The sequence below is a fragment of the Hippichthys cyanospilos genome, chromosome 9, assembly GCF_059441005.1.
Source record: "Hippichthys cyanospilos isolate Australia breed blue-spotted pipefish chromosome 9, RoL_Hcya_1.0, whole genome shotgun sequence".
Taxonomy (NCBI): domain Eukaryota; kingdom Metazoa; phylum Chordata; class Actinopteri; order Syngnathiformes; family Syngnathidae; genus Hippichthys; species Hippichthys cyanospilos.
This window is the reverse complement of record NC_142377.1, coordinates 9,563,092-9,579,644: the sequence shown is the minus strand read 5'-3', so window position 1 is coordinate 9,579,644 and position 16,553 is coordinate 9,563,092. Positions and strand designations below refer to the sequence as shown.

Sequence of the window (16,553 nt, the reverse complement as noted above, 5' to 3'; positions counted from 1 at the left end):
TCGGTCTGTCTCTAATTTTTTACATTAAAATTTTATCAGCTCCAAAAATTGGAAATTGGCCTTCTTGACTTTTGATACTCATTATGACAATCAGCCATGTCCCTAATTTTGATGCCACTATTCCCCCCTTTCTGAAAGTTAATATATAATATATATCACGCAAAATTAAAAAAATATACAGAATAAATTATTGTTATTGGTTATCTGCCTCATTGAATACTGATGTATCTTATCGGCCCTAAAAATACCAAAACGTAAGCTCAAAGACTTGAAAATTTGTCTGGAGATCGCAGAGGTAATAAGACCCAGTGTTGGTTAAATTGTAGGCACTTGTCAAAAATATGAATAATCATGTAAAATGGAGGCCATTCACAATAGCTCTGGATAAATGGTAGTGATTGTGATGAGCAATCACGCTGAGCGGAAGCCCGCCTCCTTCTGCTGCATCCGGGGTCACGCTGGAGCGAGGCGGCCAGCAGTCGCGCTTGTCAAATGAACTGCACTTTAGGTGTCAAGCATGTCCAAGCACCGTATAAATTTCCTGGAGTGGGTGTGCCCTGAAGCTAATTTCTTTAAGTGTGAGCCGGAAAGACAAACAGACATGAGCTGCGCAAGTTTAGTCAGTGCACAGTCGCATATCCTTGCAAGAAACACAAACTCTTGTTATTACATGATGACCTTCAGCACATTTCAGGTCATGCTTTTAGGAAACAAACGATCCTGTTATCATCACAAATTGAATAAATGTTCAAAAATATTTGAAAAACAAGTGTAAACTGAGAAAACTGTCCAAGCGCATCATCTGCTATGGTGTACTGAGCAGATATGACTTTGTAAATCCTCACAGCCACCTGCTGCCTGCTGCCTTGGGCTACTCCATTTTTATAATCACAACCATGGCAACGGTGGTCCATGTGTGCCCGGTCAATCATCGGGCTGTGTCACACGCAAAAGTCCCCTCTTATCCGAAATACAAAATAGCTGTAATCCATTTTTTATGATCCGAGATAACAAATTAGCAGCATTTTCTTTGGCTTCAGGCCTCGCTGGCTAATAAAGGCAGCTAAGTAGCTAAACCGTGACAGGATTTCAAATGGTTAGCATTACCGTTTTAAATTTTCATTGTCTTCACATAGGGAGATGGAGGAAGGAAAAGGGAAGGAGAGGGAAAGGGAGGGGGGAAGAGAAAAGGAGGAGAGGTGGGAGTAAGGGAAAGGGAGAGAGAAGGAGAACAAGAAGGGAAGGAGAGGGAAAGGGAGGGGGGAAGAGAAAAGGAGGAGAGGTGGGAGTAAGGGAGAGGGAGAGAGAAGGAGAACAAGAAGGTGGGGCAGAGGGAGGGGGAAAGAAGTAGAAAGAAAAGAGTGAGAGAGAAAAATGAGGAGGAGAGAGCAATCGTGAGAGGAAAGGAGAGAAAGCGCGAGCGAGAGCGCGCTAAAGAGCGAGTGAGAAGGAGGGAGGGAGAGAGACATAAAGAGAGAAAAAGAGGAGGCACACATGAGGGAGGGTGAGTGCGAAAGACGGAGGGAGGAGGGAGAGAGAGACTAGAGACAAAGGGAGGCATCGAGAGACAGAAAGTACGGGACACAGAGAGAAAAAGAGCAAGAGAGAAGGAGGGATGCAGGAAGAGAGACATTTAAGGCACAGAGAGAAGAGGGATGGATGAGGGAGAGAGAGACAAAGAGAAGGAGGGAGGTATGGAGAGAGAGAGAAAGCAGAGAGAGGGATGGAGGTAGGGAGAGAGACAATAAAGAGGCAGACAGAAGAGGGATGCATGGGGGAGAGAGACGGAGTGAGGGAGGGAGAGAGACAATAACAAGACCAAGAGAAGAGGGACAGATGAGGGAGAGAGAGAGACAAAGAGACAGAGGAAGTGATGGAGAGAGAAAGGAGAGGGAGGTAGGGAGAGTGTCAACCAAGAGAAGAGGGACAGATGAGAGAGAGAGAGAAAAAGAGACACAGGAAGGAAGGAGAGAGAGCGAGAAAGTAAGGGACAAAGAGAGAGAGACAGAGCTAGGGAGGGAGACAATAGACAGACAAGAGAGAGACAAGAGACAGAGAGGAGGGACGGATGAGGGACCGAGAGAGCGAAAGACAGGGAGGAGGGGTGAAGAGGATAAAAGGACAGAGGGAGAAAGGATGGATGGAGGGGGAGAGAGAGAGAGTGACAGACAGAATAAGAGAAGAGAGACAGAGAGAGAGAGCAAGAGAGAGAGGAAAGAATGGACAGAGAGAGGGAGAGGAAGGCAGGGAGATGAATGGGCGAGCGGAGAGAGAGAGTTGTATCAGCGTATTGAAAGTAAAATTCGACAAAATTAAAATGGATAACCATGAGGATTTTTTTTTGTAGTTCTATGCAGAACAGATACATAAAAGTAGATTTTTGCAACAAACATTTTTGACCTGCATAGGAGCCCAAAAAGTTCTTTTATTGAGCCGAGCCAGAAAAACGTGAAATTCCCTCCACAAGTGCTTCTTCATATATAATAAAGTAAAATATGATCTCACAATCCATAGCCCCTTGTAAAGCTGCGTCGAATTTTTCTTTCTTTCTTTTTCTTCTTTTTTGCCTTTGCTTTCAGTCTTTTAACGTCACCTCTTTTGTTGCAATTATTTCACCTCAGCCTCCTTCAACCTTCAGCGAGCGCCATTCTTGTATTGACGTGAGCCCACGGCGAGGGAACATTGATTAAAGAAGGTGACAGCGTAATAGCCATCTATTCTGTTTAGCCATCAAAACAGGCGCCGACGGACGTCACGGGCAAAAAGCAAGATCAATGAGCGCCTTTTCACCGTGTCTTTTTCGGCATTATTAATATTTCTTTAGAGGCCATCAAACAAATGTCAGACAATCATTTATTCATTAATTGAGTAAAAGTCATGTTATCCGTGTTTTTGTAACTAGTATGTAACAGGGAACAGAGCATTAGCGGATGCTAGCAACTAGCATCCCCACACCGCTCAGAAAGCAGATTCGCTTTTCACCAGAAAATAAATTTCATTTCTATATGCTATATTAGGGCATCTTAACATTTGAATATTTTTACTTATTCGTTTTTGGCACTTTAGAATCGCAAATATCCCTTTTATTTTCATTTTAAGACAATTCTCAGAAATCTGATTTATGTTAGACTTCTGACTTCATTTGCAGAATCTTTCCATTTTTTTTTTTTAACTCTCTTATCTAAGGCAAAAAAAGGTTCCGACTTGGTCAATATTTTTGCACTTTTTTTTCTTTTAATACAATAATCAGAGAAAAGATCTTAATGTATGAATTCGAAGAATAAAGCGAGAATTCTGACTTTAAAGGGACAGTGTGTTCGATTTAGCGTGTTTTTCATTAAAAAGGAATAAATTAAATGATTGTAAATTTAAAAAAACTTGCAAATGAATGATGAATGAAAAATTATATTACATGGGGGTGACACTTCTCTGGAGGCGGCCATGTTTGTCATAGCTACGGACTATGGTAAATGCAGCACCTGCAGCACCTCCTGCTGTCCGTAATGTAAAAAGGTCGAGACCTTACACACTGTCCCTTTGAAGGGAAGAATTCGAACTTGAGGATTCTAATGGGATGTTGGGATTTCTACTTTAAAGTAAATCCTGAGAATAACGTCAAAATTCTAAGAAAAGCGGGTATCCCGTCAAGATTTTTTTTTTCTTCGTCGATGATTCCTTTGGTTCCATCATCCACCGCCTCGCTGTTGAACCGTAAGAATATCGAAGAGCCCACTATTGAATTGTTTTGTCTCGATAGATAAATGTTTACGTGTCACGGGAGAATTGAATTGCCAATTAGGTACAAAGCACAGAGTCAGCACGTTCGGGCTCTCTCATTAAAAGGGGGTAGCTAGTTAGCGATCGTAGGCCATGGATGAGTAGAAGAAAATGTTCTGTTTTTGGCCTCTTACCTCCTCGTGCTGTCTGCCTTTCAAAATTTCAAAAAGCTGACTCAGTTAGCGGTTGTCTTGTGTTTGAGCAAAGTTGGGCGACGTTCAAGGAAGCAGCGCTGCTAGGCTCTCTCTCATCGAAATTGTTGGGTGTTTTCCTAATTTTAACAGATGTCATTTCATGGCCTCGTGTGAAATAGGGAACTGGCTGCTTTCTGAATTTGGTAGGAAGCAAAAGTGAGGACAGGTATTTAACATTGCAAAGTAATTGTCTTTTTGATATTAGAAAGTTGCCGCTTGATGGGTTACAAAGCCCCATTTTAATTTTTTTTTAGAAGAATATCTGCACTATCTAGCAGCACTTGATATTTTGTGCCATATAATGTTTGTGATAATTATTGTATTAATTTCTACTTGTGTATGCATTTAAAAAACAAATGTTAATCGATTTTGGAGCTTTTCACACAAAGGAGTCATGCCATGTCACTAGAGATGTCAAAATTAATTGATTAATTGGAAACTAATTGATTATTATTAATTAAAATAGGACATTTAATTTGATTTTTGCAAAAACAGTAAGACGAATGCAGGAACCAGATGATTACTTCGTGATTAATGAAAAAATAGACAGAAACAAAATTTTGGCGGTATTCTTATTTTCTCAGAATTCTGACTTTATTCTCAGAATTCTTACTTTAATCAGAATTCTCACTCAAAATTCAGAACTCCGTATTCATTCTGGGTGACTTCAATCACTTCCAAAAAATAAAATAGAGTACCACCACACACTGGTGTTTAGTTGTTTAATATCACAAAACAATATAAAATAACGACATTTGAGTCAATGATGTCAATTTGACCCAATTTGGGCCATTGTTCCTGACACATGAGAAGAATGAGTATAAATTGTGAAAACAGTTAGTTCTAATTGCTTGCAAATGGGAGTTATCTACGAGAGACCCGTACAACCATCGACACCCGCGGGTAAGTAAATGAGTAATAGACATCCAAGTGCTTATTGTCCCTGCAGTGTCAGCGAGCAAACCAGCCTCAAGGACATGTTAATTTCTTATAAATTGGTTTCTTACGAGTCGACCCAAATAATCACTTGAATGAAAACGTCTTTCGTTTTAATTTACCAGCAACATACTAATAAAGAGCTGAAGCAGCACAATTTGATTGTTCATGTCATAATGAGGACACAGAAGTTACCTAAGTAGAGGCGTGCATAATTCAAAATGGCATCAAGGGGAATCATGCCAGCAGATGACCTGCTTTTCTCAAGTCCTCACCGTAAATGGGAGACAGTGTCACAAGGGTGAAAAAATGCAGAAAATGCAGAGCAGTCATTCCTTCAATAACACTTGTTGATGATTTGCACTTGTACTTTACTGTAGATGACTCAAATTTGTAAAACTGTAACAAAAAAAAGTAAAATAAAAAACAACAGCATGCTCTACCCCACTTGTCTCTCAGATGATGAACAGTGGTCTAATATAGCATGGTAATATTAACCAGCTAATATGGTAATTGCTGGCTTGAATGCTAATTGTCATCTTGATGATAATTGATAGTTATCTTAAATGTTACTTGTAAGCGTGGCTGGGTGATAGTTCGTATTCATTCAAGTAATTATTATCAATGATTAAAAATCGACCATTTGAATATCGGCTAAATTGTGTCTAAGAAGTGAGAGAATGGTGCTTGGGTAGTGCACAAGACAATACAATAATTACAAGCTACTTAAAGGTGGAATTTAAGCAAGTCATGCATATTTTTTTACAAGCTATAAATGTTATGTTTACAACTGATATCAAAACACTATAAACTGTTGTTGTCCGAACATTTTGCTCAGAATTGTTTGATTAAATCTTTGATACTCTGAATTAAAATCGTAATTAACCAGAATGACTGGGAAAAAAAAAAAAAAGATCCTGATTTTTAGCCACATCACCCAGCCTTAAATCTAAAGAAACATTTTTAGCATTTCTGATTCAAAAGTACATTTAACAATTGCCAATGACTGATATTGACTCTACCTGTTTAACATTATTTACAAAATACACGATAAGCACAGCTGTGTTTGGCTAAGGACACAAAAATACAGTCACTCACGAATGGGTTTCTTGCAAGATGCTAAACATCTGGTTTACTTTTCACAATAAAACACACTTTTACACATACAAAACTAAGCAAGCCCCATAATCATCGAAACACAAACTAAAGAATATATAGGAGTCCGAATATGTACATTTCTCGTAAACAAAACAATTACCGGGGTTCTAACATCACTTTTCCACAGCTGCTAAATTGCGTCGTCCCTCAGGAACTCAAATAACCCTCTGAATATTTAACTACTCTGGATTTATACTACCCTTTGTTAAGAACAGAACCCAATTTTTTTAAGACGACAGATTGCTAATTGAACTTGGCACTCACGCCCGCATGTGTACTAAACAGGACATTTGATGTAAGGCTTCCCGCTACCGATTGCTGAAGGTCTGGAAAATGACCGATGGCTCACATTTAGGCCAAGTTTGATTTAGAGAGAGCCTCCGCCTAGCCCTCACCTCCAGGTCAGTTGTGAAAGTGATTTGTGGATTTGTGTGGAATGAGCTCAAGTCTAGTGGGATTCAGCCGAGGTTTTTCTCCAGAGCTGTTGGAGAGTGTTATTGAAGTCTACTTGGAAGCCTAATGCTTCCACCCACAGATGTAAAGAAGTAGGGGTCAGATGGGGTCAGGGGATCGAGGTATCTACAGGTAGCTGCATATTTATACATCTTTGAGCTTCACATCGCATGGCTGGATAAAAATTCACCATTTTTATATATAGTGAGGCTTCAGTCAGCAAAGATTGCAAAATTCTCTTCAATTCCTGCGGCAACACTCTGCATGCTGAAGTTGGAAAACTACAAGCCATTATTGTAATTTTTAATCAAAGGGCCCCTATTATGGTATTTTAAACTTTCCAGTTAAATATATGCTTATAAATCATAAAATCGTACCTTTGGCACGTTGCTATTTTATTTTTATGAAATATGCAGGTTTTTTCGGTTGTGACATTTCTAACCAGGAAGTGAAACGTCACGTTTAATGAATCCTTTAACTGTGTTGCTGCCGCGCTCATGACATCTTTCTAAAGCCAACCAGCCACGAAATAATAACAAAGAAAAAAAATCCCAACATAATCTCTGTGTATGGAAACGACAGGACAATCCTGATCAATTTGCTATGCTTAACGTAAAAATGTCTGCGTTTTGGAAGTTTTTTTCTGTCTTGATTGTAATATACAGCGTTGAGAAAAATTCAGCTTCATGAAACACTATCCATAGGGTGCAGCTGTGGAATTGCACCAAATTTCATTTGTAATTTTACGGAAAACCTACTCCTGCGTCAGCGAAGGTTCTCCATGCAGTGCTCCATAAAATGATGGCAATTGTCCGGCTGTGTGCTCTGCTCCCAAACACACATTTTGGCCACTTGGACATTTTATACAGGAAAACCTTCTAACTACTAAATGAGACGTCGTTGTTTACTTGGCCAACTCGGTGCAAAATCTCTTCTCCCCGACTCTGGTGCAAAACTAAGTGACTAGGCACGGCGGGTTGGGTAATAGTGGCAATACAAGGACGCTCCTCCTCACTGTGACATCATTGAGTCTCTTGCGATCGATCCCTTTCTATCTGCTTGGATGGGGTTGGTGCTGAGAGTGCTGGGCTATTCTCATAAATGGGTCAACTTAAGAAAATATCGCTTTGAGGCTCATTGTAACATGGTTTGAATCTCCAAAAAGTTGAATTTTAATTTTTTTAGGTAAGATATGGCACACTCCTGGTAGTCTTATAAATAAATGGCCATGCCATGTTGAACTTTGACATGATGTCACCATCTGGGGGAAATTTCAGCTCCCTTTGATGTGAAATGCCTTTGATGTAACGAGAAAAGAATTGGACAAAAATACCCCACAAGGGTTAAATGTTTTGCTTTGGCAATACATCAACTATACACATGGACAACGTGGAATATTGAATATAAGTCATAACTAATTTGTTCTTTTTGGTCTACAAACTGGTCGCAACTCATTTTAACCGGCCCCAATTGTTTTTGCTGCTAAGTTACCAAATTGTTGCTCTTCTTTTCCACATCCTGACTTGTTGCAAATTACATATGTCACAAGGAAAGATGTCAAGTCATTTGAATGAGCGCACACATGCTTTCTGCGACACACACATGCTCTTAAGTGGGAGGACAGAAGAGACACAGGGTAGTGGTTAGCATGTGTCTAAGTGTAATTTGCAGCAACATGCTGGTGCAATTATAAGTTTGGGAGCTTACACGTGTGTAAATTTTCCTCTGTGCCTCTTGTTTGTGTGCTTTGAATTTTAGAGCGGCTTCCAATTAGCAAACGCTTCCTCCGCAGTGAAGTGTTTCTCGCATTGGACAATATGGCCCAAAGTCTAATATTAGAGAAGGAAAACATCTGTTGAATGAGCCATTTTTTTTCAAAGTATGAGTAATTAACATTGTGGTCTTCAGTTAATCTAACAAACCCACACAAGCTCAGAGAGAACATAATATTTCTACATGGTAATTTATAGAATAGAATATAGCTTAGGGCTGCAAATAATGATTATATGAATAATTGAGTCGTCTGTCATTAATTTTGTTGCCAAATCACATTTTTAAAGCCTCAGCAGCAAGACTATTTCATACTGACAGAAAAAAATAGAATTGGGCTTTGTTTTTCATTCATACAGTATTCGTTGTTTTTTTTTTTTTGTTTAGTCCCTTGTTCGTCAGAAAAAAGGATAACATATTGGCAATAACTTCCAAAGAAAAACTTTTAAAACATCTTAATTGGATGTATGTATTTTTCTATGTCATTATTTTATATTCAGTCTGCTTTCATAGAAGACAAAAACAAATCTGAGAATATTTAATGAAGAATCTTAAATTCTGATGATTTCTGCAATTTTAGTCTCAAGATGGTTAATTAATTATCCAAAGTAGTTATTGATGAATTTTCCCTGGGGTCAACCACGCCCCCCCCCCCCCCCCCCCCCCCCCCCCCCGCCCCCGCCCCCGGCATCACCTCATCACCAGGGGGGCCCGCCCCAGTATTTGAAAACTTTGCTTCATCTTCCAATTAATTTGCTCTTAACCTGAAAAGAAAAACAAACTGTTCCTCTTAAAGCATTTAATTAGATTTGATGACATTTGCAGAAGCCCTTTTAAAATCCCAGGGGTACTCATACCCCCAAATGAGAAACCATACTTTCTACTGCTAATTAATTGAAGCTAAATCAATAGCAACGCTGCTGTTTTGCAGCCGAGTAGTGCATTCCATCTTGCTTTCATTTTTAATGGACAAAATTCTTCAGAAGAAAGCATCCAACATTTTCTCAACATCCCCGAAATCAGAAGGCTCAGCACACTGAATATATTTAAGATCTTGATATCCTAATTAGTCTTAGCCTCACATTTTGTAATTACAGGAGAGCTTCCACTCTGATTACTTCTGCTGCAGTGAGTGCAGAGCCAGCTGAGATGTTGCGTTATCTGCGTCCTGAACTGCTTGATACTTTGACCACGCAAGATCTTTTGTCTTCATTGGGATTTGATACTATGAAGCATTTTGGTTTTCGTCTGTTTGAGAGGTCAAGTGAAGGTGATGTAAGGTGAAGTGTCCCCTTAACGCCAAGTCTTCCTTCTGCAACCCTGCTTTCTTGCATGGTTCTGCGCCCCGTTCCCGTGGCGTGCCATATGCCGTGGCAATGCGCCACCCTCTCCCACGAGTGCCAGGCAACCATCTCCAATTGGGCCATGGCAGCGACTCTGCCGGAATACTTCATCTTGGGGAAGTCATCTTTTGCTTGTGGCTGACTCCATCGCAGCCCTGTGGTATTTTGCATGCATGTGGAGGAGCCTTATATAGCCGCACAAACTGGCATGTAAACGAAGCAACAGATCATCGCCAGTATTTCTCTTGTGTCCACCGCTCTCCTTGAGCAAGATTAGGCCCAGAGTGTGTACCTAGCAAAGAAATACAACATACACCCCCGCGCTGCTTTGGAATTGCCTGCCAGTTGATTCCTCTTTGGTTCCCTCTTGTCCGCGTTTGCAGCAGAGCAGTTCCACACCCACTTTGTCTCCTCTGATTTGATGCCGCAATTAGCCAACTTTGGCTGAGGGTCCTCTCGCTAGCGATGAAGTAAGCAGAATGTTCTCTTCTGGCAGAGAGTGCTTCTGTCGGGACGTAGCTGCAAGACTTCTTTTTTTTCCTCATTTAAAACAGCATGTCGGAAGGGATTTTTAAAGTGTTGGGAGGAGGGCCACATTCAACAAATGTCTTGCCACACCAGTTGCCACTACTGCCATTGGCAATGAATCTGTCGCTACTACTGTAAATGTAATAATTTATTATAGATGTCCCTCCCTTTAAAGTGACCGTGTAATAATTAGACCAGTGGTTCTCAAATGGGGGTACGGGTCCCCCTGAGGGTACTTGAAGGAACAAAAATGCAAAAAAAGTCATCATTGAATGAATTAAATGTTTCAGGAAATTATAAGTTCATAAAACAAATGTTAAATTCAGTAGGTTATTCAATTTAAATCTTTTAAAATGCCGCTGTGGAATGGTTTGACCCAACTTGTCATGTGCCACCTCTCGTTATCTGTCAAGTTAATGTTTGTGAACAGATCACATGTAAAGTCACAAAAGAGGACACTTCGATTTGAATAATTTTCCGTGGACAAATATTTATTTAGAATGATTTCTTTTCGAGAACAAGTCTTGACACTTTATGTTGATCATTTTCGTGGACAAGTAAGTATTAATAATGAAGTTAATGATTGCTTTTTGTGAACAAATCTCTACTGTACTCCCAAAGAGAGAATGTTTTATGTCTAATAATTCAAGATTCAAGAGGTTTTATTGTCATATTCATAGTAATACCACACAATGAGATTCTTATGCTGTTCACTTCCCCGAGCAGACTACATTCCATAATCGAGCAAATAATAAAGTAGGCAATAAAACAAAAACAGAAAAACAAAAACAAACAAAAAAACAGTAATAGAGCAATAAGGGCAGTAATAATGAAACACTAATTAATGAATAGACTTTCATTCATTAGCAAGTTCTGCAGGAGTTTGAAAATGACCCTAATAATTTGAATCAGGTGCTTTTGAGAGAGAGGGTTTGAAATCAGGCAGAATATCGGACCTCGAGGTTTGGAGATTGACACCAACGCCATAACTGGTTTGGACTTTCAGTTTTTGGCCCATTTCTCCAATGAAATGTAGAGAGCACATATAGGTTGGTATGTTGATCCCTACATTCTCATCTAAGATCTCGGGGTACTTCTTAACGAATACCAACAGGCCTTTCCGTCCTGTCTCGTTTTGTTGGTCATTGTTTTTGTATGTTTCTCATATGGTTTGAGCCAGCCAGTTGAATGACATTTTGTAGTCTTGTATTTGTGCAGGTGTAACGACTATAAAGAAAGCTTGTGGCTATCTTTGGTGACATTTCTTAGTGCAAGTCCATGCCGTTTACACGCTTGAATCCAGCGCAGACATGTCGGAGGGTACTTCCTGGACTTTGGGAAAAATATGAAGACAACTCCCCTCGTATGTTCACAGTCGCTGATCGCGTGGCACTTCGGCGTTTTCAGTGTTTTGACTTACCCGCAATATTTCGGTTAAGGGCATTCTTCATAAATTAGCAAGTCGGTTTACAACTTTGGACTTGTACCGCTTGTCTTCAAGCAATATGGCCGCCTAGAAACAAAATGAGTAGAGGGGTGTGATTGTAACAGCGGGCTACTCGAGAAGAGATGAGTTGTTTCATGGCTTAGGATGCTCACAGTTCTCTTTTTGATTTATGATCTTTGATATCAGACTACTAAGGGCAAATGGAAATAGAAATGTGACATTTGTGGTGACAGCTATGAGAATAGAGAGGGCAGTATTAGTTGCTCCTGCATAAAGCTGACAAGCACAGTGGCGGTGAGATGATTCTCTTCTCGCTGAATGTATTACCAGTCTTTCTAATGAACTCAAGGCCAATAAGGTCGCACTGTTTCAATGTGCAGCTAAGCATGTCAGCTACCGTAATTTTATTCATGAAGGTTGTTGACATTTGTATTCATTGGCTGTCTATTGCGCAGTGAAGATCACGCTGAAGTATTCCCCAGTTCGAATAAGAGATATGAATTGACTGGATTTGGAAATGAGCTGATTGCTGACAGTTGTTGTGTACACATAAGGCCTTGCCTTTGCTTGCAGCAAACCTGTTCCACCACTCATGTGCTTCACACATTTACCTCCACATTTGTTTACCGTGCAGTCGGGATTGTAGTCTCCTTGCAAGCGTGTGTGCACATGTTCCTTCATAAATTACCCCTCTCATGTCGGCTTATGGAGGTGTCCCCCAAAGTATGTTATCGCCAACAAAGCATGGAAATATGTCAGCTGAAAGTTTCACACTACCTGACTAAATTGTCGGTAATGGATTCTTCTTCTGTGGTTATAAAATTCTATCTATCTATCTATCTATCTATCTATCTATCTATCTATCTATCTATCTATCTATCTATCTATCTATCTATCTATCTATCTATCTATCTATCTATCTATCTATCTATCTATCTATCTATCTATCTATCTATCTATCTATCTATCTATCTATCTATCTATCTATCTACCTACCTACCTACCTACCTACCTACCTACCTACCTACCTACCTACCTACCTACCTATCTATCTATCTATCTATCTATCTATCTATCTATCTATCTATCTATCTATCTATCTATCTATCTATCTATCTATCTATCTATCTATCTATCTTGTTGATAGTTGAAAATCCTTCTCAACCCATATTCAATTGAATACGCTACAAAGACAACATATTTCATTTTCAAACTGATAAACGTAATTGTTTTTTGCCAAATAATTATTAACTTCGAATTTCATGGCTGCAACATGAATTTTAAGTTTGTATCAGAAAGTTAGCGTGTCGTCTCGTGAATGCTGGCATGCTAGCTTAGTCTAATTTTATAATATAAAAGATACGTGTTGCTGTTGTATTTTTATTTTACTATAGAATTTCAAGTTTGCTTATACAGTATTTTTGTTACAATTTTACACCTTTGAGTCATCTTTTGTGAGTAAAAGTGTGATCATCAGCAGGTGTTATTGAAGGAGCTATCTGTCTATCGACTATGAGGGTGTTGCAAGGAGGGAATAGTACACCTTATAAATTCATCACAAAAGTCCAAATGTTAGCAGTACAGTCCTCTTATAATCCCTGCACATTCAGTCATTATAAACAATAAACTGAAGAATATACAGTAAGTAGGCATTTCCTTAAGTCTTTTTGAAAGTTTTCTCCTCGCTATGTAAACCCAAGAGATAGGAGATCAGAATTAAAGATAAAAAAACAAACCAAAAGAAGCACACATTAGAAAGCAACAGGCGGTAAAAAGTAAAACAGACAAGCATTTGCATTGCAACTACGGTACTTCTTATGTTAAACCCCAAATATTTTTATTTTTAAAAGAGCACGTCTAGCGATGCCAAAGTTTCGAGTGGCTCCCAGCATGACTGTCAACGAGTACTGCAAGCGATGAACTTGTTTGAAGTTGGTATGTATGGGGCGTCCTTGTCCCTCTCACAAACTCCCACTGATTTACAGGATCTATTGTGCCATAGATCAGAAGAGCTGTCACACATCGGGCACAAGCATTGCTGCCTATTTTTCAGTGTTGGAGCTATTTACAACCGCTTGAGATTTTTGCAGTTTACTGCATAGTGAAGTATCTGCTTCCCACTGGAGTAGATTACATCTTTCCAGAAGGACATGCGGGTCACTATTTAACAACTTTAACATCAAGGACTGGATTTCCCTATTTCATATTTGCATTAGAGCTGATCAATTAAACAAATTAATTGTATTAATTTGTCATTTTAAAAATCAAAGATTTGAAAATGCGCCAGATCATTAAATTGAAAAAAAAAAAATAGACACTCATTTAGCCCAACACGAGATTTTTGAAGAAATATAAAAACATATACCGAAGATTGAATATCTGAACTGGGATTTTTATTATTTCTTCCATTAAATTCGAATAAAATAATATTCTTCCAGAATGATTGGAAAAAATCCAGTTTTTATATTTTGGCCATATCACCCATCTCTAATTTGCATTAAGAATTTGATTTGCAAAATAGCGCTTACGGTGCATCCAAGCTGAACTAAAGACAAAACAATAGCAATGAACAGATGGCAGCTTGTATGTTTATCTTATTTCTCAGCTGCGGTTCCTCTCCTCAATTGCCAACTGAAGGATGTTACTGTTTCTATCATCTGGGTCATTTTTGATATTTCTATTAAAATACAATGTGCACTGAACTGAAATGTTCTCACCGCCTCATATTTAGTACCTCATCTTCCTGCCTCAGTTTGTCCGTCTCTCCACTGAAGAGAGCGATGATCAGGTGTGAGAGAGCAAAAAAACAAAAACAAAAAACAAAACTATAGTCTGTGCTGTGTTGTTACCATGGCAACGAATCCTCTGAGCTGAGCCAGTACTCTTCCACGGGCATGCATAGATGCCTCCTCCCTCCCTGATGCCCTCACTATCCGCCTTCATAGACTAATGCACACCCCCTTCATTAGACTGGAAACCTGATCTTATTCTAAAGGCATCTCACAGATATTAGATTGGAGTTACGAAGGAATGCATTACTGACGTCACTGGTATGGGTTCCGGAATGTTGCAAGGTGTTGGTCGAACACTGTAATGACACGTTGGGATTTATAAAACTCCTAATTTATTATTTGCTTATATTATTTTTTAAGTTTCTCGTTTAAATACTGTCTTCCTAGCATCTTTTTGTTTTTTTTTCCTTATTATATACGATTTTTTCATTCTTTGTACTGTAATTCTCTGAAATGGTTTCATTCTGTTTTTTCATGTTTTGTATACTGTTTATTCTCATTAGTTTTTTCATTTTTGCATGTTTTTTTCAAGTATTTTACGTTAAAAAATTTTATTTTTCATTTATTAATTATGTTTTTTCATTTATTAGATATATTGTAACTCCGTAAACCCCTCAGTAACACTTAAATCACTTCACAAGGAGGCGTTAGCATTTTTTTTTACAATTCTCTTCCTTTAAACACACGCTAAGTTCAACCCTATATGGAAGCTAGTAAAATTAATGCGCAAAAAATTCCTGTGAAATATCGTTGCCGCGAAAGGTGAACCTGCCATAGCGAGGAAATGCTGATTTTGACTGTCTTTATACTTGTTTGCTTCTTCTCAGATTTATTTCTTTGCTGAAGTGAAGTACGGAGGTCTGTGCTGACTGTCCTCCCAGACAGTAGGGGGCAGTGGCAGACATGCAGGAGCCAATCTTGGATGGCAAGATGGCAAAACAGGTGAAATGACTAAAAACTTTAAAAACTTCGAATGTGTGAGTTTTTTTTCTTTTTTTTACTAATTCATCTATTTTTACTAATTTATCAATTCAATTTTCTTGTTTTACTAATTCAATCCCTTTTGAATCGTCTTCACAGAGCCCATTCAATCCCAAAGACGTATTTGTACATATTTAGTCTTTAACTCTAGTTTTTAACTCATTGAATCCCAAAGGCTATAGGTTATAGTTTTTGCAGAGTCCAGGCATTCAATCACAGGTATTTATTTACATTTTTAAACAAATATTTAGGTAATGGAGGATTGAAGCAAGTATCAGTTAACTGCAGAGGTTTCGTATTCACATTTTTTTAAACACGAAGCCACTAATTATACTCCCATGATATTTTTATGCCTGATATTTTTATTCTACAGCACACAAATAATCATTCTGCAATATAATATTACAATTGTGTTTTGAGAGTAATGTTGTCTTTTATGCTGCTAAAGGAGCACAATTCCAAGCCTCTGGATGACCAGAAAGAAAATGATGACGCATCTGAGAAGACGTCCCCAAACAAAAACGTCAAGTCACCGCAGAAAGGCTCCAAAAGACATAAAACAACAGCGTTTCAAGTGGCGCTGCTGGATTTGTCCGATTACAAAGGAGAAATTGAGGTATGCGTCATAGAAAAATCATTTGCATAACAAATTTAGTTATTAGCTTAACCAGATTTGTTCAAGCACTTCAATTTATTTTACTGTCGTCTTTTTTTTCTCCGTCTCTGTGGGCCACTATTGTTGTGTCGTTCAGACAAATGCATTTGCAAATCATGCACGCCGGACCAGGATGCTGCCCACGTTGGAGGACATCTGTTGCGTTCGTGCTGACATTTTCAACACCGCTGCGCGTTTGTCATTGCAGAAACACTCGAAGGGACAGGCGCTGATCGACATGGTGTGTGAGCACCTCAACTTGCTGGAGAAGGACTATTTTGGCTTAACCTTTGCAGACACAGACACCCAAAAGGTCAGAGGATTGCTCACCATGATATTGTCGGAGGCTATTCCAATGCATAAACATCAACGACGCAATCGATATTCCGCTCACTTGCTTGCTGAGTTTAACTCTCTCCGCTGTGCGCTACCCATCACTTAGAGATGAATTGAAAAATGAAAATGCCTCGTCACAAGCCGTGCATTTTCTGCAAATATGCGCAGCTGGCTTTGAGATGA

At 39.0% G+C, this 16,553-nt stretch overlaps 1 protein-coding gene across 5 annotated transcripts in view; it reads left to right on the top strand.

Annotated features, from left to right (window-relative positions):
- The window catches only part of LOC148418747 (band 4.1-like protein 1), a 50,870-nt gene that overhangs the window by 8,310 nt on the left and 26,007 nt on the right, over nucleotides 1-16,553 (top strand). For all 5 annotated transcript variants that reach the window (XM_088422820.1, XM_088422819.1, XM_088422818.1 and 2 more), the window contains exons 3-5: nucleotides 15,226-15,340; nucleotides 15,828-15,995; nucleotides 16,243-16,347. In XM_088422820.1, the coding sequence (XP_088278946.1) occupies nucleotides 15,302-15,340; nucleotides 15,828-15,995; nucleotides 16,243-16,347 (312 nt within the window). In that variant the 5' untranslated portion in view covers nucleotides 15,226-15,301. The remainder of the gene's footprint in view (nucleotides 1-15,225; nucleotides 15,341-15,827; nucleotides 15,996-16,242; nucleotides 16,348-16,553) is intronic.